This window comes from Bubalus kerabau, chromosome 4 (genome assembly GCF_029407905.1).
Source record: "Bubalus kerabau isolate K-KA32 ecotype Philippines breed swamp buffalo chromosome 4, PCC_UOA_SB_1v2, whole genome shotgun sequence".
NCBI lineage: Eukaryota > Metazoa > Chordata > Mammalia > Artiodactyla > Bovidae > Bubalus > Bubalus kerabau.
In genome coordinates this window covers 12,218,815-12,241,102 of record NC_073627.1, presented here as the reverse complement: position 1 = coordinate 12,241,102, position 22,288 = coordinate 12,218,815, and the positions used below count along the sequence as shown (strand labels likewise).

General features: G+C 52.4%; 1 protein-coding gene across 10 annotated transcripts; it reads right to left on the bottom strand.

The window, feature by feature from the left end:
• Nucleotides 1-1,016: 1,016 nt before the first annotated feature.
• ENDOV (endonuclease V) lies at nt 1,017-21,154 on the bottom strand. Of its 10 annotated transcripts, XM_055575329.1 has the most exons (11): nt 21,035-21,154; nt 20,557-20,728; nt 15,136-15,270; nt 14,888-14,927; nt 13,598-13,710; nt 12,672-12,740; nt 12,232-12,360; nt 9,616-9,689; nt 8,773-8,831; nt 8,358-8,372; nt 7,018-7,208 (listed from the first exon to the last, which is right to left on the bottom strand). In XM_055575329.1, exons 1-10 carry the CDS (start codon nt 21,088-21,090, stop codon nt 8,368-8,370), a joined length of 852 nt encoding a protein of 283 aa, XP_055431304.1. In that variant the 5' UTR covers nt 21,091-21,154; the 3' UTR covers nt 7,018-7,208; nt 8,358-8,367. The 10 variants fall into 10 exon arrangements, with proteins under 10 accessions (XP_055431305.1, XP_055431298.1, XP_055431295.1 ...); XM_055575323.1 differs by lacking the exons at nt 7,018-7,208; nt 8,358-8,372 and adding an exon at nt 1,021-1,635; XM_055575320.1 differs by lacking the exon at nt 9,616-9,689 and having other exon boundaries at nt 6,082-7,208.
• Between the last annotated feature and the right edge of the window lie 1,134 nt (nt 21,155-22,288).

Below are 22,288 nucleotides of genomic sequence, written 5' to 3'. Positions count from 1 at the left end.
GCCACCTGACTGCCACCCAGGGCCTGGTCACTCCTCCTTTACCTCCCTGCCCTGCCCTCACCCCTATCGAGTTTACCCTTCCCTGAGGATGCTCTTATCATGCATCTCGGATCCTGCAGAGGCCACATAAGTCATGGGCACCTGCACATTTGTCTTTTCCCAGCACTGCCCCACCCCTTGACCAGCAGTGACTAATTCAGGCCCGACCCAGCAGGTGGCTGTGGAATGAATGAAGGAATGGACAGAGTCAGGCTGCAAGAGAGCCATGCTCTGAGTGCACCAGCATGACTACAGAAGTGTGTCCCGGGGAGATGGAGGCCAGGCCCGGCCCGCCCCGCACCCCAGACCCTTTTTCTCATTCCCAGCCCTGCTGGAGGCTGAGGCAGGTGACTGCGTGGCCTGGATCGGATTAACTGCTCTGAGTTAACTGGCTGTCCCTCGCTGCCAGCATGACGGATCCTGCTTGACATTTCCCTAGATGGTTAATTGATACCCAAGTAATTTGTCATGGAGACCTCGTTATATGCCAACTGGGTCCCCTAAGCCGTTAACGTCTGTGCCCCAGAAACAAGATTGGCAAGTTAATAATGAAGCCTTAATCATGCTATTCCCTGCTGGCATGGGAAGAGAATTACCCGGAGACAAGATGGGGTGCTGCTGGGAAGAGATGGTGCTTTCTGAGGGATTTAGGAATGGAATGTCCTGAGAGAGCCTGGCATCCCCTTCCCTCAGTTTCCCCAACCAGGTGCGCCTTCTTCTGACGACAGTGCTCTCACTGTCCACAGGGGAATGCCCCTCCATGAGGTGGGCTATGGCTGACTCCACTCCCTGGCTCCAGGTTGGACACCTGGTCCCCCCTCCCTTCCAGCCACAGTGATCAAATTAAGCAATGATCACAGTCCATCCAGAACCTAGGCCTGGGGCTTTTAAGTGGAGCCTTTGCAACAGAGGGACACACTTCACCCAGGAACACTACAGGGGAGAAAGGAAGCCTGGGCTGCTGCCAGCTATCCAGCATCCAGAGGGGAGGCCCCCTGGGTCAAAGGGACAGGGCAGACGTGTGTTGCAGCCAGGCCACACATAGCCAGCTCTGCCCTGGAGTGAACTAACAAGCCCCTGTTATTAGCTTAAGGTGGTTTAAGTTGGGTTTTGTCACATGTAATCCGGAGAGTTCTCAGCTCAAACACCTACAGGCCCTTACTTCAGGATTCAACTTGTCTGCAGAGCCCAGATGAGGTCTGCTCACAAGAGTGAGAAGTCCTGGGCCTGAAGACAGCCCAATGCAGAAAGGCAAGGCCTGGACAGAGGGGATCCCGGTGGAAGAGGAGGAAAGCTAGAGTAGAGGCCATCCAGCATCTTGGGTTGGCAGCCCAGGCTGACATGACGGCACTGAGTTCAGCACTGTGGACAGCAGTGGCTTTCCCCAACACAACACTGAAGGCCCAGAGGAGGAAACAGATTTCCCACCCACCTAGAAGACACAGGACGATGAGGTTCATCTTGAGGCTGTGGACAGACTCCTGAAAGATGTCACAGTGGCCTGTGTCTTGAAACAAAGACTCTTCTGGTTACTTAAAAATTCCCCTTTCCTGGTCTTGCCAGTTTCCAGGGTGGTGTTAGGGTGGAGCTGTAGTTCTGAAGAAGAAATCAGATAATGCATCCATTATAACAAAGGAGCCCACATAGGAGTGAGATGAGGGTGAGAGAGGTCCCTGGTGCTGGATGTGCATCAGGTATACCAGGCAACTGAGGCAGGTAGGTACAGAAGGAGTGACACAATATTAGTTATGCTTTGGCAGACTAAAATATTATTCAGAACAAAGGTATATTCTCTCATAGTTTCTGAGGGGTAGGAACCTGGAAGCAGACGGGCTAGCTGGTTCTGGCTCAGCATCTCTTATGAAGTTGTAGTCAAGACAATGGCCAGGGCTGGGGGCACCTGAAGGCTTGATAAGGGCTGGGGGGTGAACTTCCAAGATGGTGCCCTTATATGGTGACTGGCAGGTAGGATCAGTTCTCTGCCATGTGGACGTCACAGAGCAGTTTATAACACGGCAGCTGACCTCTCAAAGTGAATGATGAGCGGGAAGAGGGAGGGTGGGGACACCATCAAGAAAAAAGTCCCAGTGTGTTTTAGGCCTAGCATCAGAAGTGACACACCTTCACTTCCGCACCTTCATACAGGTCACACAGACGGACCTAGCTCAACGTGGCCAGGGGGTTCTATCAGTCCCAAGAGGCCATCTTGGAAGCTGGCTACCACAGGCTCCAAGAAAAAAAATAAATTCAAGATGGCCTGATGCTTTTAATGTACCAAAAAGGGATTTATATTTCTATTGCAGAGTTTGAGAATAACTAATGGATACACAGAAAATAACCAAGCCCAAAACATAAGGCAATTATCAAGTGCAGGAAAAACAAGAGGTTGTACAAAAATGGAGATGCAACTACATTACATTACTCAGCTATGAATAGTATGTGCAAAGAAAGAATAATACAGACACTGAATTCTGACTCAGTGAAAATGAGAAGACGGAAGGAAAATGTGTGGGGGGCTATGTGAGAGGAAACAAACTCTCAACTCCCATAGCAGGAAATCAATGGATAATTTCTAACTCTAGGGGAAAAAAGAAGGAAGAGAAAAAAAAAAGGCAACATTAGCATGGAATTTAGAAGTAAATATGAAAAAAAACAACCCCTATACCAAAAAAAGAAAGAAAGAAAAAGAAAAAAAACCTAAAAACTGAAATAACAAAACTTTGCATTTGAGCAGGGGAAGTCAAGAAAGGAGAGGAGTGGGTGGGTTAGGATCTACTGGATTTTCATTACTGTTTGACTATTTAAACTATGCATATTTAAAACCCTGGTTTTTTAAACACACACACACACACACACACACACACACACACACAGCAAAACACCAAAACACCAGTGCAATTTAAGTAACTAAAAGACAAAAATACTCCAGCCTGCTCTCCACTCCCAGCTCTCCATTGGGCACCTGCGGCCCTGAGAAAGGGCCTAGGGAGCTGTGTCTTCTTCCTGGAAAGAACCCCCGACCCACACCCCATGAGCTGCAGTCCTCCCCTGCTCTACCATGAGCCTCTAGCGGTCTCCCCAGTCTCTCTCTGAGTTGATCCAGGTTGGCTTACCTGTCTGTCTTGGGACTGCATTCTTCCTCCACTAGCCTGCCTCCCACCTTCCCTGCCCCCTTCCCAGGTCTTCTGCTGGTTGGGTGGAGAGGAATCAGATTGTGGGGGCACCCAGCCCTGTCCACGAGCAACAACTGTGCCCCTGGCCCCTCCAGCCTGCATTCCCTACCTGCCCCCAGTGCTGCCCATCATGGTAGGAAACCCAGAAGTTGCTCCTGATTCCCAGGGAGGTGAAATGGGGATAGTGGGCTGTGCTCCATCATTTCTATGACACCTCTCCTAATCACCCAGTGTACTATTCATTTGGATGTCAGCGCTGCCGCATGCCTGTGTCTTTAATTAATAATTTGGTAAAACTCCATGCAGAACCTCGCCAGGGCAGTGTAACAGGGACTACTGGGGCTGGGCCAAACCTGCAGCGGGTGGGCCAGGCTGATGAGGACCCCTACCTCTCCCGACCCAGCAAGTGCAGAGGCCTTAGGCTGGAACCCAGAGCCCTGCTTCCTTGTCCCCAGGTGTTCCCATCAGACCACAGAGCCCCAGGTGAAGCCCCTTAGGGAACCCTTCCAGGGGAGGAAAGCAGACCCCAAGGGCTGTGTGTGTACCAGTGACTGGGGTCTAAGTTGGGGGATTGGCTCCCCTGCAGCCCAGACTGACCCTTGATCCCTGGAGGGTTGAGACCTTAGGAGTGGGGAGGAGGTATGATCAAAGGGGCCAAGGAGCCTGGCTCAGACACAAGCTCAAACAGGTCAATACCTGTGATCAGAAAAGCACAGGGGAGGGATCCTTGGGGCAGCTAGGAACATGGTTGGGCCTCCTCCCTGTGGCCTGGCCTTGATCCGATCACAAAGGACTCCCAGGCCTGGGTGTCCTCTGTTCCTGACTGCTCCAAAAGTAGGGAGGGTGGGCAGACTAGGGTCCTGGAGGCAGGTGCTATGGGGGCCCTGGATGTGACCTGAAATGGCCAGGCCTGCCCACCAGCTCGTGGTAGCCTCCAGGCTCAGCCCCTGGGCACCTGGGAAAGGGGCACAGAGGCTGCTGGGCTAACAGGAAGATCTATTTGGATCTGATTTGAATTATTGAGTGTTTTGAGACTTATTCTTGGTTCTGGGGCAGGCTGTGGTCTGCAAAGATGGATATCATTTTGGCCCTATTTTTAAGGCTCTGTGGGAAGGAGCCCAGACGTCACTGCACTTAAGGCTCCTGTGCAGCCTTCTGCAGGGCAGAGCCCCTGGGGGCAGGGGGAGAGGCAGGCAGGACATGCCACCACCAAGCCCCCACCCCATTCCCACTGCTTTCCTGCTCTCCCATGAATGACCCCAGCCAGCAGGCCCTCAGGCTCCACGTTGGCCCCCTTCAGTTGCTTCAGCGCCACCCCCATCTTTCCAACCCCTCCACATGAACTCCCAGCTTGGCCTACCCCTCCAAGATGCTCAGGGCTATATCCACACCCACCACCCTGGCGTGAGCCAGGGATCCCAGCAAGCTGCTGACATGTTCTCTCTCTTCCTCTCATCTCTGCTATGGCCTTGGTGTGGCCAGGAGACAGGACCAAGGGGCCAATGGGTCTGAGAACTGCTCCAGAGTCTCTTCCTCCAGGCTGTAGCTGAAACTAGTCTCTTTAAGTTCAGATGCCCACCCCACCCCCATCTCCACCCATAAGCCTTCCATGACAGGCTTAAGCCTCAACTCAGCCCACCCAATCTCTGCTACCCTTCAACTGCTTCACCTGGAACCTCTGAGGTCAGGCCAGGATTTAGGTGGGGCCATAATTAGATTCTGATGGGGTAGGATTTATAGTCTTTGGGGCTTGTGGGAAGAAATGGAAGCCCTTGAAAGCAGAGCTAGGTTGAGTCCTGACTGTCTGAATCTTGCAGGGGACCCTGCCCTCCCACTTCTCACTCAAGCCAGGGGCACTACAGAGGCATTGTGAGGGTGGGGACAGCACTCCTTAGAAAAACCACTCACTGCCAGACTGACCCAAACTGCTAAAATCAGTAAATAAAGTGGAAATACTACTACCAACTTTATAGAAATAGAAAATTTCACAAACAATTGTATGCCACCAACACACTAGACAATCTAGATGAAATGGACAAATCCCTAGAAACACACAAACTATCAAGTGATTCAAGAACAGAAAATTTTCATAGACCGATATCAAAGAGATTGAATCAGTAATCAAAATCCTCCCATCAAAGACAAGCACAGGGCCAGATGGCTTCACTGTGATTTTACCAAAGGTTTAACAAGAATCAACACCAATCCTTCTCAGACTCTTCCAAAGAAGAAAAGAGGAGGGAACACTTCTAACTATTCTATGATGCCAGTATTACCCTCATATCAAAGCCAGACAAAGACATCACAAGATAAGAAAACTACAGACCAGTATCCCTTATGAATATAGACGTAAAAGCCCTCAACAAAATACTAGCAAATCAAATTCAGCGGCATAGAAAAAGGATTATACACTATGACCAAGAGGGATTTATTCCATAAATGCAAGAGTGGCTCAAAATATTAAAGTCAATCAATCTAATACATCACATTAACTGAATGAAGGAAAATGATCATTTCAAAGGTGCAGAAAAAACATTTGATAAATCCAACACCCTTTCATGATAAAAACACAGAGAAACTAGGAATAGAAGGAACTTTCTCAAGCTGATAAAGGTTGAAAACCCCACAGCTAACATCATACTCTGTGGTGAAAGATTGAAAGCTTTCTCCCCCAAGATCAGGCACCTATCTCTCTACCTCTGGAACAGATAGATTCAGATGGGAAAGGAAGAAATAAAACTTTCTCTATTCACATAAAACATGATCTTATATATAAAACCCTTAAGGAACACATACATACATACATACACACATACATACGCACACACACATTAGTGCTAATAAATGAGTACAGCAAAGTTGCCAGATATAAGATACAAAAATAGTTGTATTTTTATACACTTTCAATGGGCAATTCAAAAATAAAACAGTAGCATCAAAAACAATAAAATACTTAGTAATAAATTTTACCAAAGGAAGGACAAGACATGTTCAAGGAAAATCACAAAACATTGTTAAAAGTAATTAAAGAAGATATAAATAAGTGAAAAGATCCTGAGTTCAGTGACTGGAAGAGGTAATACTGTTAAGACAGCAGTGCTCTCCAAATTGATCAGTGCGATCACTATCATAATTCTAACTGCCTTTTTTGCGGGGCAGAAATGGACAAGCTGGTTCTAAAATTCATATGGAATTACAAAAGACCAAAATAAGTATGCAAAAATTACCTCAAAATGGGTCAAAGATCTAAATGTAAGAGCTGAAACTACAAAACTCTTGGAGGAAATTTTTGCGACATCAGATTAGGCGATGGTTTCATGGTTATGATACCAAAGCACAAGCAACAAATGAAAAATAGATAAACTGAACTTCATCAAATTTTAAAACCTTCACTCAAAGGACGCAATCAAAAAAATGAAAGGCGACTTCCCTGGCAATTCAGTGGTTAAGACTCTGCATTCCAATGCAGGGGCTGTGGGTTTGATCCCTGGTTGATCCCAGGCTGTCCCTGTCTCTGACCACTAATGCCTCAGTATGGAGCCCGGCTGGTGCTGTACACCCCCCATTCTTCATTCACTGGGAAATGACTGTGCCCCCGTCGGCATGGACTCCACGTGGATCCTCACACTCAGTCCCCCAACTGGATCAAACACGTGCTCGGATCCTCGCAGGACACAGACCCGAGGCAGGAGGGGCACTGCCAGCACAGGGGAGTCAGAAGCCACAGGTACTGAGGTGCAGGTTCCAAAGCCACAATATCCCAGACCCTGGGGTGAGTGGGCAGATGGCCCAGGGCCTGCTAGGGAGGGTGGGGTGAGGTGGGGCTCCCTGTGCACCCCCGGCGGTGATGAGCAGGTATTTTTTTCAGTCCCAGGACCGGGTGGACAGTGGAAGCGGAGGTGAAAAGAAAGATGTGCCAGTGTGGACATCTGGGGAGGACTGGAGATCAGAACCTGGGACAGGCCTTCCCGCCTGTAGGAGTCCCCTTGGAGGTGCCTGTGGAACATGCCAGAAGTTGCTTGCCCAGCAGGCCTTTGAGTGGAGCCCATAAGCATGTGAGTGGCATTCCAGCAGCCCACTTGACCCCAGGAGGTCCTCGGTACCCAGAAGCCCCCCACCCTGGAATGGTCCTGTTTCCTACTGCAATGTCCTAACAATGCCTTATACAGGGCTTCAAGAGCAGAGGTTAAGCAGAAGTGGGACAGTACCCTGCAAGCCCCAAACAGCTGGATGCCTTGCCCACTTGTCTCCTTTGCTTCTCCTAGGAGCCCAGGCCTGGAAGAGAGCTCCTTTCTCATCATGAATGAAAGGAGAGACACCAGAGCAGAGAACGGAGGGAGTGCTAAGACCTGGGGCTTCCCTGGGTTTCTGTGTTAGGCTGTCAAACCATGACAAGCAGCTCCTTGAGAGGCAGCATAAATGGCAAGAAAGGCCTTCAAAGATTCTTCACATCTCTCAGCAAAGATCCCAGAGTTCTTAGGGAACCTGGGGGCCTGGGGGTAAGCTGGCAGGTGGAGGACTGGGGGCTGTAGGTGGAGCCATGTGCCCTTCTGGGATTCAGCTCACATCGAGGGGCATGGCAGGTCAGGGGCCAGAGTCAGGGACAAGGCAGAGCTGCTTCCCAAGGTGGAGATGCCTTTTGAGGCTGGGCCTCTGGGTGAAGAGGCTGGCAGGGCAGAGTGCATCAGATTGGCAGGGATGCGGGAGAGCTATTGGCACTTGAATGCAGTGGGCTGCCCACCCTCACAGACCCTGGCCAGGACAACAGACGCCAACACCCACCCCTTCTGGCACCAGTTCCAGCCCTCTGCCTGGCACCCATCCCTTCAGCCTAAACTGCCCCTGTATGTCTCCTCCAAGCTCAGCCTCTTCCAGGCTAAGATGCAGCTCTTCTGCCCTTCTCCTGGCCCTGCATGTGCCAGAAGCAGACAGGCTGGAGACTGGCAGGGCAGCCAGGGGCCAAGCCCAACAGCAGCCACCCTGGTCTAGACCCTCCCGGGGCAAAGCAGGAGTGGCTTGGGTCGGCAGGCAGCTGGGTCCTGGTTTATAAATGATCTTGAAGTGAAAGCAGCACGTGCACTCAGAGGAGCAGGTGAGCCAGGAGAAGGTGTGGATGTATGCAGAGTCTGGCAGCCAGAAGCTCACCTGGGCACTTTCAGACTAGAACACAAAAATACCAGAAAACTCCCTGTGAACCTTGAATCCCTTCCTGTGCTCCTGGGAAATTAATGTCACGGGTTCTCTGGATCTGGTGCCCTGCCATGTGAGCTGTGTTCCAGTGAGCTTGCTCTGGGCCCCCAGGCCCCATGACCACAGAAGGGGAAGGTGGCAGCCCAGTTCATCTGAGAATGGCTCTACCTGCTGCGTCCCCATGTCCTTGGGCATGGGTGCCCTACCTGCTCTGTGGGCCATTCCCTCAGTCCCCAAAGATGAGTTGGAGCAGGAAGCCCAAGAGTCTCCCTGGCATCTAGCTCAGTGCTACCCCCGGCCCTTGCCCTACTGCCCCTGGGCGCCTGGGCCTAGGCGCTTCAGCTCTGGGCTTCAAGGAGCCCGTCCTTACCTGCAGGCTCTTCTGAGACTTCTTGGGGGCACGCCTTTGGCCTTTGTGCCTCCTTGCTCCTGGTAATGACATCAAGAAATGACAGCATCAAACACCAGAGCCCCCTTACTTCCCAGATGGTCTCTGGAAGCTGAGCCAACCTGGATCCTCAGGGGCTTGAGGACCCAGGTCAGAGGGCAAGGCAGATCCTGATGGCCAACCCCTACCCTTGGGAGAGTTCAGGAGTGCCCCCCAGTCCTCAAAGCAGCTTAGCCAAGCGCAGGCCAGGAGGGGAAGGGAACACAGAGGAAACACTGTGCTTGCCAAGGGCTCTGAGCGGGAGAGGACAGGCCTGACATGGGAGCTGCCGGCTGCCACCTCACTGCCTCAGTCTCCTCATCTGCGAAGTGAGCACAGTGCCTGTCTTATGGAAGTGCTGTCAGGATTAAGCAAGCAGCTCCTGCACACACCCGGCAGGATGAGAATTACCGTGCACCACACAGGTGAGGGAACAGGCCTGGAGAGAGCGAATGACACAGCTGGTGCAGAAGCAGGTTGTGAGCTGAGACCATCTGACTCCCTTGCCCTTTCTGTGGAACCCAAGGGCCTCACAGACAAATGGACCAAGGTAAGCAGGGGGCCGCCAGGCTGGGAGGTAAGCAGTGGACTGTGAGGGTTTCTGGAGAGTTCACACTGAACATGGAGTCCATACTGGTGCCCAGCATTCTCTACTGTCCCCTCGGGAGGTTTGCGTCTGCTGCTTGGCCCTGCATGTCTGGCCTGAGCTGCAGCACCACAACTGAGAGAGGCCCAGCCACCAGAAATGGCCCCATGTGGGCATGACCCAGCCAGCCCAGCACTCACCTCCCCGACTGCGGGGCAGGGACCCCTTGGACTTCCTGGGTCCTGCGGATGTAGTTTCGGGAGCGGATGTCAGCCTGGGGAGGAGGGCTGGAGTGAGAGGCAGTAGCTGGGGTCCCAAGCTGGCCTCTGGACCAGTCCCCACCCAGAATGGTGGCCTCTCCTGGGAAAGCCCACAGGGGCCCGGCCTTCAGGACAAGCAGCAGCAGCCCCATCATGTGTGGGTGCCAGGATGCCCAGGCCCTCTGGTCAGGTGCTTGATGGCCTAACGGAATTGGCTGGGTGCCCCACTCCTGTTTCAGCTGGCTTTCAGTGGGCTTATAGCTTGTATTTCCCTGTTTCACTTGAGCCAATGTTTTTCCTGCTAAAACTCTCTTCTCTGAAGGTTATCTTCAGCCTAGCTTGTCTGTCCCCACTTTTGGTTCATCTGGCTCTCTGGGTAATGTTGGAGAAGGAAATGGCAACTCACTCCAGTATTGTTGCCTAGAGAATTCCATGGACAGACACTACAGTCCATAGGGTCGCAAAGAGTCAGACACGACTAAGCGACTAATGCTTAACGCTGGGTAGTGTTAGCTGTTAACTGTCTGTGGGGAAGTGTCTAGAAAGTTCTGCAGAGTCACCAGAATCAAAGGGGGCTTGTGGGCCACAGGCTGGTATCAGACACATCCTGGGGAAAGGGGATCAGGCCTGAGGGAGGCCCCCAGAAACCTTCCACTTGGGTTGCCCCCACTTCCAGGGGGCCTGGCCTCAGGGAGGCCCCTGATCCCACCTCCAATGGGCTTAGCCCCGCTTTGGGCCACAAGACTACAGGACACAACAGCTAATCCTCCTGACTGCTTCTACTTCAGAATGAATGAGCAAGTGGGCAGGGTGGGCAGCAAGGTATCCAGCGGGGAAAGGCCCTGGAGACGTGAGGCAGTACCACCTCCCTTCCCCTAAAGCAGCCTGGCTTGGCCGGGGAACAAAGGGCCTGTGACCAACAGAGCTGGCCTTAAACCCCTCTCTCAGCTTCTCCTCTGAGCTTCCAGAATTAGTCAGGAGGGCAAAATGCACACAGGTGAGTGGGCCCAAGAAGAAGACAGATCAAGAGATAGCCAGTGCCACTGGACAGAACCCCACCCCCTTTCCTGGAAGCGACAGAGTGGGTGGGCTCCTGGATGCAGATGTCCGATTTTTCTCAGGAGCACACACACAGTGTTGGCCACCTCTGAGGGGCTGACGGCACTTTATGGGGTATCCCCCCACCTGCAAGGACACAGTGATCATCCACTCTGGGGCAAGGAGTGGTAGAGGGACAAAGACCTGCCCATAGCACCAGCTCAGTGGAGTCCCTGGTTCTGAGAGCCTGGGACTGAGAGTCCTCGTTCCCAGCCCCACTCCTGCCTCAACCCCTGCCCACAAGGTTGTACAGGTGGGTGGGAATGGGAAAGGAAAGGTTTTCTGGGGCCAGGACACATGTCACAAGCTTGAGAACCCATGCATTTACAAACCCTGTGTGGGGAGGGAGGGAGTGAGGCTGAGGCTGTGGGCACCGCACATCTACCTGGAAGCCACCCTAGGAGCCTAGGCTCTGTGGAGCCCTCAGAGCTGCCGGCGTGGGCTTCAACAGTCATGTGCATGCTGCTGCTGCCACCTGGAGGCCACCCTGCACACCAGCAGCCGGGAGGCCCCAAACCTCAGGCTCTTGGGGTATGCAAAGCAGCTGGTACTGAGCTGAGAGACTGGGCGGGCCCTCAGCCAGGTTGCCTCCAGTTGATGCAGCACAGGCCTCAGACCTTGATGGGAAGGCAAATCTGACAGAGTTCCCTCCCAAATCACATCCAAAGCCCTGTGGTAAACCTGAAGACCTGCCGCAACGCGCACCGGCTTCCACCTACTCACTCCCCCAGGCCAGGTCTCCAGCCATATGTTCCCCTGAGTTTCTGGGCATCAAACTTCTTCCTGCTCCACGGGCTTTGTAAATGCTGATCCTCGGGCCTGGACTGCCCTTCCCCGCCTCTTCCAGCAGGCCTCTCCCTGAGGGCAGCTTCCCACAGATCCTCGACTCACGGGCTTTCCAGGAACTTGTACCCCCCGGGTACCTCCTTAAGGCCAAGACATCAAGGTGGCCCAAGGGCATCTTGCATGAGGTTCTATCTCCTGCACAGCAGACCAAGGTTTTTCTTGGCTGGGTCAACTTGTCTAGGAGAGTTCTGATCCCCTTTGGCCCTGAGTTTGTGCTACGTGCCTGGTGTGGCCTGATCGGCATTTCTGGCACAAGTCTTCCTCAGCTGTGCCCAGTGGCCCTGCAGGGGCCTCCCAGCTGAGGACAGCTGCTCCCTCCCAGGCCAGCTGGGCAGCTTGGGCCCTCAGGGGCTGGCATTTGAGCTGACATCAGCTGATTCACCCAGTGACCCAGGGTGCAGGAGGCTGAGAGGGTGAAGACAGGGCCAGGCAGGGCAGGGCTCCAGGACGAGTCCTGGGAACTCTGTACCTTCCAGGCCCCTCTCCTCCCCTTCAGGGCCCAATGTGACCCAAACAGACTCTCCCACAGGTGCCTGTGGCAAGCTCTTAAGCCCAAAGGCACAGGAAGAGTAGGTGCTGTGCGCTAGCCCACCCACCTGGCAGTCCACTCACCTGGCGCACGGGCTCCGGGATCCGAAACTTGCAGCAGCTGTGGGTCAGGCGCACAGCTGCCTCTAGGCTTATCTTGTGGCCCACAGAGACATAGAGGGGCTTGGAGCTGTGGTCGTGGCTCCTCAGGGCCTGTGGCAGAGAGGGCGAGGTCAGGGCGCTGGGCAGGCTTTGTGGGTGAGAGGACTGACGCATCTCAGCTGGCGGGCAGGGGCTTGGGGGACTGGCGGCACCTTCAGGGCACCTTCCTGCTGCTTGTCTTGGGGACAGGATAGGGCCAGTGAGGACCCAGAGGGCCCCTCAGCACAGTTTTGGAGGGGAGGAAGTAAAGATGCAGGGTCAGCCAGAGTGGCAAGGTCTGGGGTACACACAGTACATAGGTGCTAACCCAGGGCCCAGCTGAGGGGTCCTTCTCAGCAGGGCACAGACCCCTGGCCACTTACTCTGCCCAGGACAGTCCCAGAGCCTCCCATCAGAGGAAATGAGTCTCCTCCAGCCTTTAGGAGCTGTATCTGGAAAACAGAGAAAAAAAACAAACTTGAATACCTTTCTCGGTTGAAGGGCCGAAGGCAAGCCTGCTCATTTTCAAACCATGAGCAGTTGCTGAGCAAGGAGATAGAAGGGCCCATCCCGTGAGTGGGTCCTGCTTCCAGACACCATCTACGGCACTGTCCCACCCTGACAAGACGCTCTCAACCCTGCAGCAGAGAAGGGGCAGTAGCCCACCCAGTGCTGGGGGTGGGGAAGCGCCAGGATGGTATACACACAGGGCCACGACCTGCTCGAGGCTGCTTATTTCCTGCTGCTTTCTCTCCTGCTACAAATTTGAGCACTTCTGATTCAACCTGACAAACTTTTTCAGGTGGTAGGGACTGGCTCGCTGAGTGGGTCAGAGGCCCCTGTCAACTCAACAAACACGTGCTCCACTCAGGCATAGGGAGCTGGAAGGATAAGACAGACACAATTGATCCCTGCTCCCAGTCGGCTGTCCAGGTGGGTGAGCCATGCATGTCACTGTCCCCCTCTGGAAGGGGTCCCAGAGGATGGGGATGCCCCAGGCAGGTAGGTGCCCCAGTTCCACGTGGGAGGAAAAGCACGGAATGTTGCACAGGCCCCGAACGCCCAGTACCTACAGGCTCTGCTCCCAGTGGGCGCCACAGCAGCACGCAGGTCAGGTTAGACAGAGCAGGAGAGGCAAACGTGTGCCCAGAGGCTGGGAGAGGAGTTCCGGGTCTCCAGAGATGACCCACCACCCACGAGGAACTCTGGTCTCCTTATTCTGGCCAGTGACCCAGGATGGGAAGAGTGTCCCAGCGGAGCCGGCCCACAGCGGGGCAGTCTGTGTCCTGTGCCACACAGGCCCCCTCACCTTCTCCTTGTGCAGAGCATTGTTCTCAAGTCCATCCACCTGCAGGAGTTTCTTGGCCACCCCGATGCAAGGCAGGTCTGTGAGGACACCAAGGTGGCAGGCCACCCCAAAACCTGCAGGGGCAAAGGAAGATGAGGCTGGAGCAGTGAGCCCAGTAGTCAGGAGTCGGGGTGGGGGACACAATAGAGCCTCACCGAGCTTCCCATCAACGGAGGCCTGTTGGCGGGCAAGGACTAGGGGTACAGGCCTCAGAGCCCCACCTTGACCTTGAATCTGGCCCTCTGCCCCAACTTCCCAGCTGGCAGGCTGGATGGATGCCTCCCTCCATCTGACTAGATTAGGAGCCTAATTACAATTAACATGCTCACATGTTTCACCTGCTTCTCCTTTCATTTTCTGGCACCTCCCATCCTCCCCTCTGTGGCTACCTTGAGGCCTCTGGGTCTCTGCCCTAACTGCCCCAGCACTTTGGGGTTCCTGCCAGGAGGCCAGGATAACAGTGACTGGGGTCAAGGCCCAGGGCTGGCCTGCTGGTCCTGCACTAGCGTCCAGGGTGGCTCTGGGCCCACAGGCTCCCAGGGCAGGGACTGAAAACACAATGCCACCCCTTCTCAACTCCCTCTCCCTCCAGCTTTGTATCTGAGGGTATGACAGCCCCTTCCCCTTGGTGGTTTTCTCCTGGGTCAAAGTTCTCCCGTGTTGTGGGGCACATGTGTCCGTTCCTGCTTGGTTCCAGGCAAGAGTCCGCCTAGGACACAGGGCAGGTCGCTAGTGGGACAGGCTAGCTGAGCTCAAAGTGATCAAAGTGAAAGTGTTAGTCGCTCAGTTGTGTCTGACTCTTTGCAACTTCATGGACTGCAGCCCGCCAGGCTCCTCAGTCCATGGAATTCTCCAGGCAAGAATACTGGAGTGGGTTGACATTCCCTTCTCCAGGAGATCTTCCCAACCCAGAGATCAAACCCAGGTCTCCTGCACTGCAGACAGATTCTTTACCACCTGAGCCACCAGGGAAGCCCCAGCTGAGCTCAAGGTCTACGACTTTTGGTAGCACTGTGTCCAAACTGGGTGGTGGTACCTGAGCTGGGCCAGCACACGTAGTGGGGACAAGCAGGAAAGAGTAGGGGTGAAGAGAAGCAGGGGCTCTTTACTAGGGGATCTTGACAAGGAAAGCAAAACCAGGAGTTGCAGGGCCAGGCTAGGGGGCGGAGGGCCCATGGCCTGGTGCAGGCGACCGCCCCCTTCAGGTCCCTCTCCTACAACCCTCCTGGGCCGTCTTGGGAGCAGGATTACCTCGGTGGTGCAGCACCCCATTTCCATCCACAAAAAGGACCTGGAAGAGCCACAGGGGAAAGTCACAGTCAGCTGAAGCACCTCACGTCCATCAGGCTGGGGCATCCCAGAGCAAGAGGAGGGACCCAGTTCTTTAGGTCTTATCCCTCTTGAGGCAAAAGCACTTCTCCAGGAAGTTCATGGAACCTCTCCCTGTAATGCAGCAAGGCCTGCGGAAGGCCTTCCCTCCAGCCCAGTGAGGTACTTGCCTGGGGCATGAGGCGGGGTTCCCTCTGCCGAAGCTGCTGCACTGCATCCACCAGGAAAGGCAACTCTCGGAAGGCCAGGAAGCCCGAAACGTAGGGGGCTGTCAGGGTCACCATTCGGCAGTCCTCATACAGCACCTGCCACCAGGCACCTGGTCACCAGGCACTGGGTCACCTCCCCCTGCCCGCCCTCAGCCCTCATCTGTCAATCCTCATCACTCCCTCTGTCTCCCAGGCTCACCCCCAAGTTCCCCCTTCCCTTCCTCACTATCTGGGGACACGTGATCCACCCTACAGGTAGGCAGTGGGGATTCAAATGCTGCCATTTCAAAGGCACTGGCCACACCTGGTCTGTACCAGGCCCTCCTCAGGCTGCCTCCTGTGTAAGTCAGAGCTGCTGTCCTCCTGCCCACCCTGCTGCCAGCCCGTCTGGAGGCTCACAGAAGACCAAGCACAAGAAGCAACTGTGAATAAGGCCAGCGTGTCCTATGAGATGGAGCCTCGGGGAAGAAAAGGCTAGGTTTTCATAGAGGCTACACAGCAAGAAGGGCAACTCTTGCTTTATGAAAAGAGAGTGCAAGTATTTCAGACAAAGGACAGGCATGATCTGAGAGGCAGTCTGGAAGAGAATTAGATCCTGAGAGACTGGAGAGTCCAAAAGGAAAAATTCTGAGGTTGCAATTGCAAATAACTCGAGAGAGAGAAAGGGGGTTACCCCCAGAGATGCACTAAAAGGCCTGGCTAATGCTGGGAGGAGTAGGGGCCAGAGGTCTGAGGCAGACCTGCTGGGGACCATCCAGTTTTCACATACTCTGGCAGGCTGTTCTTCAAACTCAAAGTCCTATCACAGCATGGAAGAGGGGCTCCTGTTCCCACTTGATTAGAATGGTAAAGGACCTGCTCAGAGCACAGGATGGCAGCCCTAAGTCCTTTAACCTTGAGTTTTCATTAGAGCCAGACCTGCTTGAGGTAGAGAATGTTTCCCACTAAGCACACTTCTCCAGAAACCTCGGATATCCTGGATTGTTACTAGCCACCCCACACACCGATCTCTTGGTGACAGCTTTCAAAATCATACTTTCACCTCTCCCTCTAAGCTGGGTCATAACAGCACGTCCAAGTGAAGGGATTACTCTAATAGTATTGAGGAAGGGCTTGTTCTTCCAATATTTTTATCAGTGATTCACAGGAGACTCATAAAATTGCCAGTGATTTAGACTGGGCAGGGTCCAGGTGGATGACAGACTGGAGAATTCAATTCTCAGTGACCCCAGCAGGCTGGAGTGCTGAACCCCATGCAACAGAATGACTCTTCACAGGGACACAGGGGAAGTTCAAGTGTGGCCTGAGTTCCCATAGGCTGATGGTGGCTGCTTATGTCTGAATCTCTCTGAACAAGTTCCAGAAACCAGAGATCCACAGAAGAAGAGATACACCTCCCCTGGCCCCACGCCCACATCATAACCAGGAGACGACAGAGTACAACCATCAGTGTGCACCTACATGTGGAAATAAACAGCCCAGACTCACAGAGCCAGCACTAGGCCCCACACTGGGAAGGCAGGTGGGGATGGGGCAAGGGCAAGGGGTATGGCAGGGCCTACTGGTTGGGAGCCTGATGGAATGAGACCTGGGGGTCAGCTCTGGCCTTACCAGGAAGATGCTGCTCTGGGAAAGAGGTGAGCCCTGGGGGCTCAGGGAGAAGACAGTGAGGACAGAAATGTAAGCTCCTTTGGAAACGAGAGTATCAAAGAATCAGAAGACACACTGGCCATCTTTGCTTCAGAAAAGAACACCATTTATTAACATGACTACACTTCACAGTTCAAGACTTAAGAAACCCAACGAGCCACCCAAACTCCCAGCCCTTGAGTTTCCTCTTTAAATATAACTTAAAAGTCAACAGAGAAAGGCAGTACACAAAAACTACAAGAACTCAGAAGGCAACGATCAACGCTTTTGAGCTGATGAAATGCTGCCCCCAACTAGTCGTGCATCAGAGGGAAATTAACAGAGAGCACAACCTGGGAGAAATAAAAACAGAACCATAAAAAAACCTGGCAAGTTAGGAAACCCAGCATATGTATGATTGAAAAAGAGAAACAAAACTGTGGAGCTGAAATAATAAATAGAACTAACACTTAAAAGCACAATCTAAGAAACGTTCCCAAAATAAAAAGTGATCTGACCCCACACATTGAAAGACCCAACTGGGAACTCGGGGAAACTGACGTGGAAGAGCCAACTCAAGATGTATCTTAGTGGAAAAAAAGTAAACAGGCAACATACTGGATCCCCCTCCCCCCCAAAAAACCCCCACAGCAATCATAATCTACTGGCAACAGTAATTATTTAACATAAAATATGTCAAAGTCTTACAGATCAGAGAACACATTTTAGAGATTAAGGACCACTGGGGAAATGTGTTACGGAAGGGGTGATGGAATTCTGTATGTGCATTCTAAGGGTGATGACGACACCACCGGTATGCAGAAAAATGTCACTCCAGGACAAGCCTGCTGAGCTCTCACAAGCTCTGGGAGACACTCCTGAATCTCAGTGTGCACACAGAGAAGACCGCAAAACCAGTTGAATCTTTAGAGGGTGTTCAATGTGTTATTTCAACTTTTCAGTATGTGTGCACATTCTCAAGTTACAAATCTGGGACAGGGAAAAATCAATTGTGCTAGTTAGCATGTGGGCATGATCTGGATGGTCTGTAATCTCTGTGAAGATCTGCAAGTTCCAACCTAAGCTGGCATTAGGCTCACCAATGGATGAACCAAACGGCTGAACTGCACTTGACGTACTCAATTCAGTTCTGGGTGCTGGATATAAAAACGAGCCCTGCTCACTGCGGGCGGGCCAGAGGGCCAGCAGCAAGAGAAGGAGCTGGGAATCACCCCAATGAGACTCAGGAGAACACACAACGGTCTTCAAATAGGAGGGTTTTCAGAGAAGGGCAGGAAAAGTTTGTCCTGTACTATGCACCAGAAAGCAGAAGTAACAAACAAGTACATTTCAGCTCTATGTGGAAAAGAACACACTCTTCCAATTATGGAATGGGCTCTGTGTGAGGCCACAATTTGTCAGGCACGACAAGAAAAGAGTTTCTGGCTGTGTGAATGGCAGACCAGAGACTCACAGCCTGGGTTTGCTATGGAATCACAGGAAGGATTGTCAAAAAAACCCAAATATCAGTAAATGGAGAGGGGCCCGGGAATCAACAACTTTATTGAGATATAATTTGCTACCATAAAATTACTTGAAGAGTATAAGTCAACCATTTCTGGTAATTTACAGAGTCATTCAACCATTGCCATAATCTAATGTTAGAACATTTTAATCTCTCCCAGATAATTCTTATACTCATTAACAGTTACCCTCCATCTCAATCGCTAGACCTTGGCAACCACAACACTACTTTCTGTCTCTACAGATTTGCCTATGAAATCTTATTTCTAAACACACTTCCAGGTGACTCTGATTGCATAGAATCATAGATGGGCATTTGGGAGTCACTGGACCAGACTCTTATAAGAGCATTCCTTAGACTAAGCACCCATAGCCTAGGATGGCAAGTGCTGACTACACCCAAGTGCTGGGGTTCTGAAAAAAATACAGTATAACCCTACTCTCGAGAACCTACAGACGGTGGGAAAAACAATATAAACTAATAACTTCTTTTCTTTGAGATGTGTCGGGAACATCCCCTAGAGAAGGAAATGGCAACCCACTCCAGTATTCTTGTCTGGGAAATCCCATGGACAGTGGAACCTGGCAGGCTACAATCCACGGGGTTGCAAAGAGGCAGATACGACTTGGCAACTAAACAAGAAGAAGGAGAGACTATTCAAAATGATTACTGCAATGAAGGGGAGTTGACTACTGCAATAGGGAGAGTGCTCTGCTAATAGGCTGTAAGATCTGAGAGGATCTCTTAAATCAGTAACTTTAATACAGTGTGAGAAGTACTGTAAGAACACATGCAAAACAAAGAGACCTAGGACAAGAAGGTGATTAATTCTGCAGGTAGAGAATGGTACAGAGCGACGGGAACAACTGAATTGAAAAATGAGAAGCTGTCCTAAGAATTAACAGTACCTTAGCATTTACTTTTTGAGGGCTTACCACATGCCTGTTAATTGCTTTCCATACATGATCTCAATTATTCCTCACCAAACTCTGAGTCAGGTATCAATATATTTCTGCTAAATTCTGACTGAAAGCTCTTCGAGTAAAGTGCAAATACACTGAGGCAGGAAGATGGCATCTCTGGGAGCAGGCAGAGGAGCATGGAGGGGGAAATGCTGAAGCTGCAGAGCAGAAGTTTCTTTGTCAAGCTCTTCTTTCGCCAAGGCTTCCTGAGCTGTTGACTCCAAAGGAATGGTGGGTGCACTGTTCATTCATTCACATATCTATTTGAGCATCTTCTTTGTGCCAGGCATCAAGCTAAGTGCCAAGGCTATAACTGGTGTGCAAGAGAGTACAGTTTCTACTATTGTGGAGTTTACATTCTGGTGCAGGAGACACAGGCCAATTCTATCCCAGGTGATAAAGAGAAATGAGAGGATGCTGGGAGCAACTCCTGGTCTTGTAGGACGAAGTGGGGGACTTACTGGAGGACCTAAGAGATGAGGAGTTAGCCAGATGAAAAATATTCCAGGAGAGGAAACATCACTGCAAAGGTCAGGCAGGCAGATACAGCATGGAGTGCTTGAGGAAGCTGAAGTCCTCCAGAATGGGGAGTGGGTGATGAACGCGGGAGGTGGCCAGAGGTGAGCCTACTGTGAGTTACATTAAGCAGGGGTCAGATCATGAAGAGCCTTTATGCCTTGTTAGTGAGTGTTGCTTTTATTTACTGTGCGATCACAGGATGGGCACTTAAGTGTTTTAACTGGACTAGGTGGTGACTGCTCACATTTGCTTTTTAGGAAAACTGCTCTGTTGGCAACATGGAGAAAGGACCCTGGGAAGATTCCGCCTGTCCCCTACACAAGAGGTGACAGTGGTACAGCCAAGAAGGGGCAGCAGCGATAGAGACAAGGGGACAGACTCCAGTGATTTTAGGTGGTGGGGAAAATGTAGTTAGTGTGTGACCAGCTAAGGGGTATGGGAAGACAAAGATTTCTAGCGTCTTGGGCAACTTGAGGGTATGTTGCTGTGAGTTCCTGAGATGGGGAGCAAAAGATGACTGCCAAACTTGGAGATCATGAGTTAGTTTGGATTTAGGTCACAGAATCTAGTCAGTTTTTGCTCCCCTCCTCTTTTCTTCAAAAGCTTTCCAATTTATTAGTGAACTCCCACAAGAGGAGAAGCGGGGTTCTACCCTGGCACTGTTCCCTGTCCAGAGTCCCGCCTCTCTCACTAATGCACCCGGGGACCCAACGGTGCGGCCCCTGCCCAGAGTCCCCTAGGGGTTACCTCAAGCTCTGGGTAGCTGAGCACCACCAGGGAGGCGCAGGCGCTGCCACTGTCGTCTTTCACAAAAGACACGTCCACGCCCCCGACCCTCTGCAGGCCTGAGAAGGCGGGGTCCCGTTGCCAAGCCTCCGTGTCCCGGTCCACAACACGGGTCTTCAACGAGGCTTGCTCCCTGAGAGTAGAAACAGGTCCAGCGGGCCGCGCGGCCCAGAAGCCCCGCACCCCGCGGTCCAGCTAAGGCCGCCCTCACGCGGATTCCAGGCCCGGGAGTCGAAGCTCTACCAGGGACCCTCCTGGTCTCGAAGTCCCTCCCTCCCCTGGGACCCAGACGCGGTCCCGGAAGCTACAGCCCTTTCGCCCGCAAGCCAAAAGCAGGCCCAGGCCCCTGCGGCCCTAAGTCAGGGGTTATGAGGTCGGAGGTCCGCGGGGACCCACGTCGCTCCAATCCCCGGACTTCGCGCGTGCCCTGCCTCATTACCGTTTCCAGTCCAACAAGATCTCCTCAGGCGGTTTTCCAGCCGCCTTTCGGGCCATGCCGCTGCCTGGAGCGCCCCCTTCCTGTAGCGTCACTTCCGGAGCGCCGCGCGCAGGCGCTATGCCTGCGTCGTCGCCGTGGCAGCGTTTGCTGAGGCTCTTGGACACCGCCGTCTGGTGGCCGGAGGCCTAGCTGGGCATTAGCTGCGCCGAAAGAGCGGCAGCCAGTCGTCAGAGTTGACCTTCTGACATAGCCGCGGGGAAGGGAAAGTCTTACCCCTCCAGAGCTTCTGATGGGATGTGAAAGTTACACTGACAAACACAGATCTGCAGGAGAAAAGCATGTGTTCATATTTTACTGAGTTTCTCCGCGTACCTGCTTACCTTGTGGCTTAGCTGGTAAAGAATCCGCCTGCAATGCGGGAGACCTGGGTTGGGAAGATCTCCTGGAGAAGGGAAAGGTTAACCCACTCCAGTATTCTGGCATGGAGAATTCCATGGACTGTATAGTCCATAGGGTCGCCAAGAATCGGACACGACTGATCGACTTTCACTGCTACACGTACAGGGAGGGGACCTTTCATTAGACAGTGGAGACCCAAAGAAGTGGCCAGAACGAAAGCTTTATACCTATTAGAGAAAGAAACAATGAATTTGTGAAGAACCAACCAGTCCATTCTGAAGGAGATCAGCCCTGGGATTTCTTTGGAAGGAATGATGCTAAAGCTGAAACTCCAGTACTTTGGCCACCTCATGTGAAGAGTTGACTCATTGGAAAAGACTCTGATGCTGAGAGGGATTGGGGGCAGGAGGAGAAGGGGACGACAGAGGATGAGATGGCTGGATGGCATCACTGACTTGATGGACGTGAGTCTCAGTGAACTCCGGTAGTTGGTGATGGACAGGGAGGCCTGGCGTGCTGCGATTCATGGGGTCGCAAAGAGTCGGACACGACTGAGCGACTGAACTGAACTGAACTGATAAGGCAAGTGAGGTTTGGGCTGTGGGTAGTAAATAGTGAAACCAGATCGAGCTTTCCTCACACAGCCTTCTCAATCCTAAACCCCCTGCCTCTGGTGATAAGAATGTCCCTCTCCTTCCTGGGAGGGGACCTTTCACCTGGGAGATTTGGAGCGAAAAATGGTTGAAGCAGGAGTGATTTTGCTGCTTCTGCCATTGTCTAAAATTTCTCTGGCTTAAGATCAATATGCCAAGGTGCCATATTTTGGGGTAGTGTGTCCTGAACGCCATCACCAAG

Bases quoted from the DNA above. Each gene is read 5' to 3' on its own strand.
- ENDOV (XM_055575320.1), bottom strand. From the start codon at position 21,090: ATGGCCCGAAAGGCGGCTGGAAAACCGCCTGAGGAGATCTTGTTGGAC. The intron at 20,729-21,034 runs GTAATGAGGCAG...TTCTACTCTCAG, and splicing joins ATCTTGTTGGACTGGAAACG to GGAGCAAGCCTCGTTGAAGA. The intron at 14,928-15,135 runs GCAAGTACCTCA...TGGCTCTTCCAG, and splicing joins AACCCCGCCTCATGCCCCAG to GTCCTTTTTGTGGATGGAAA.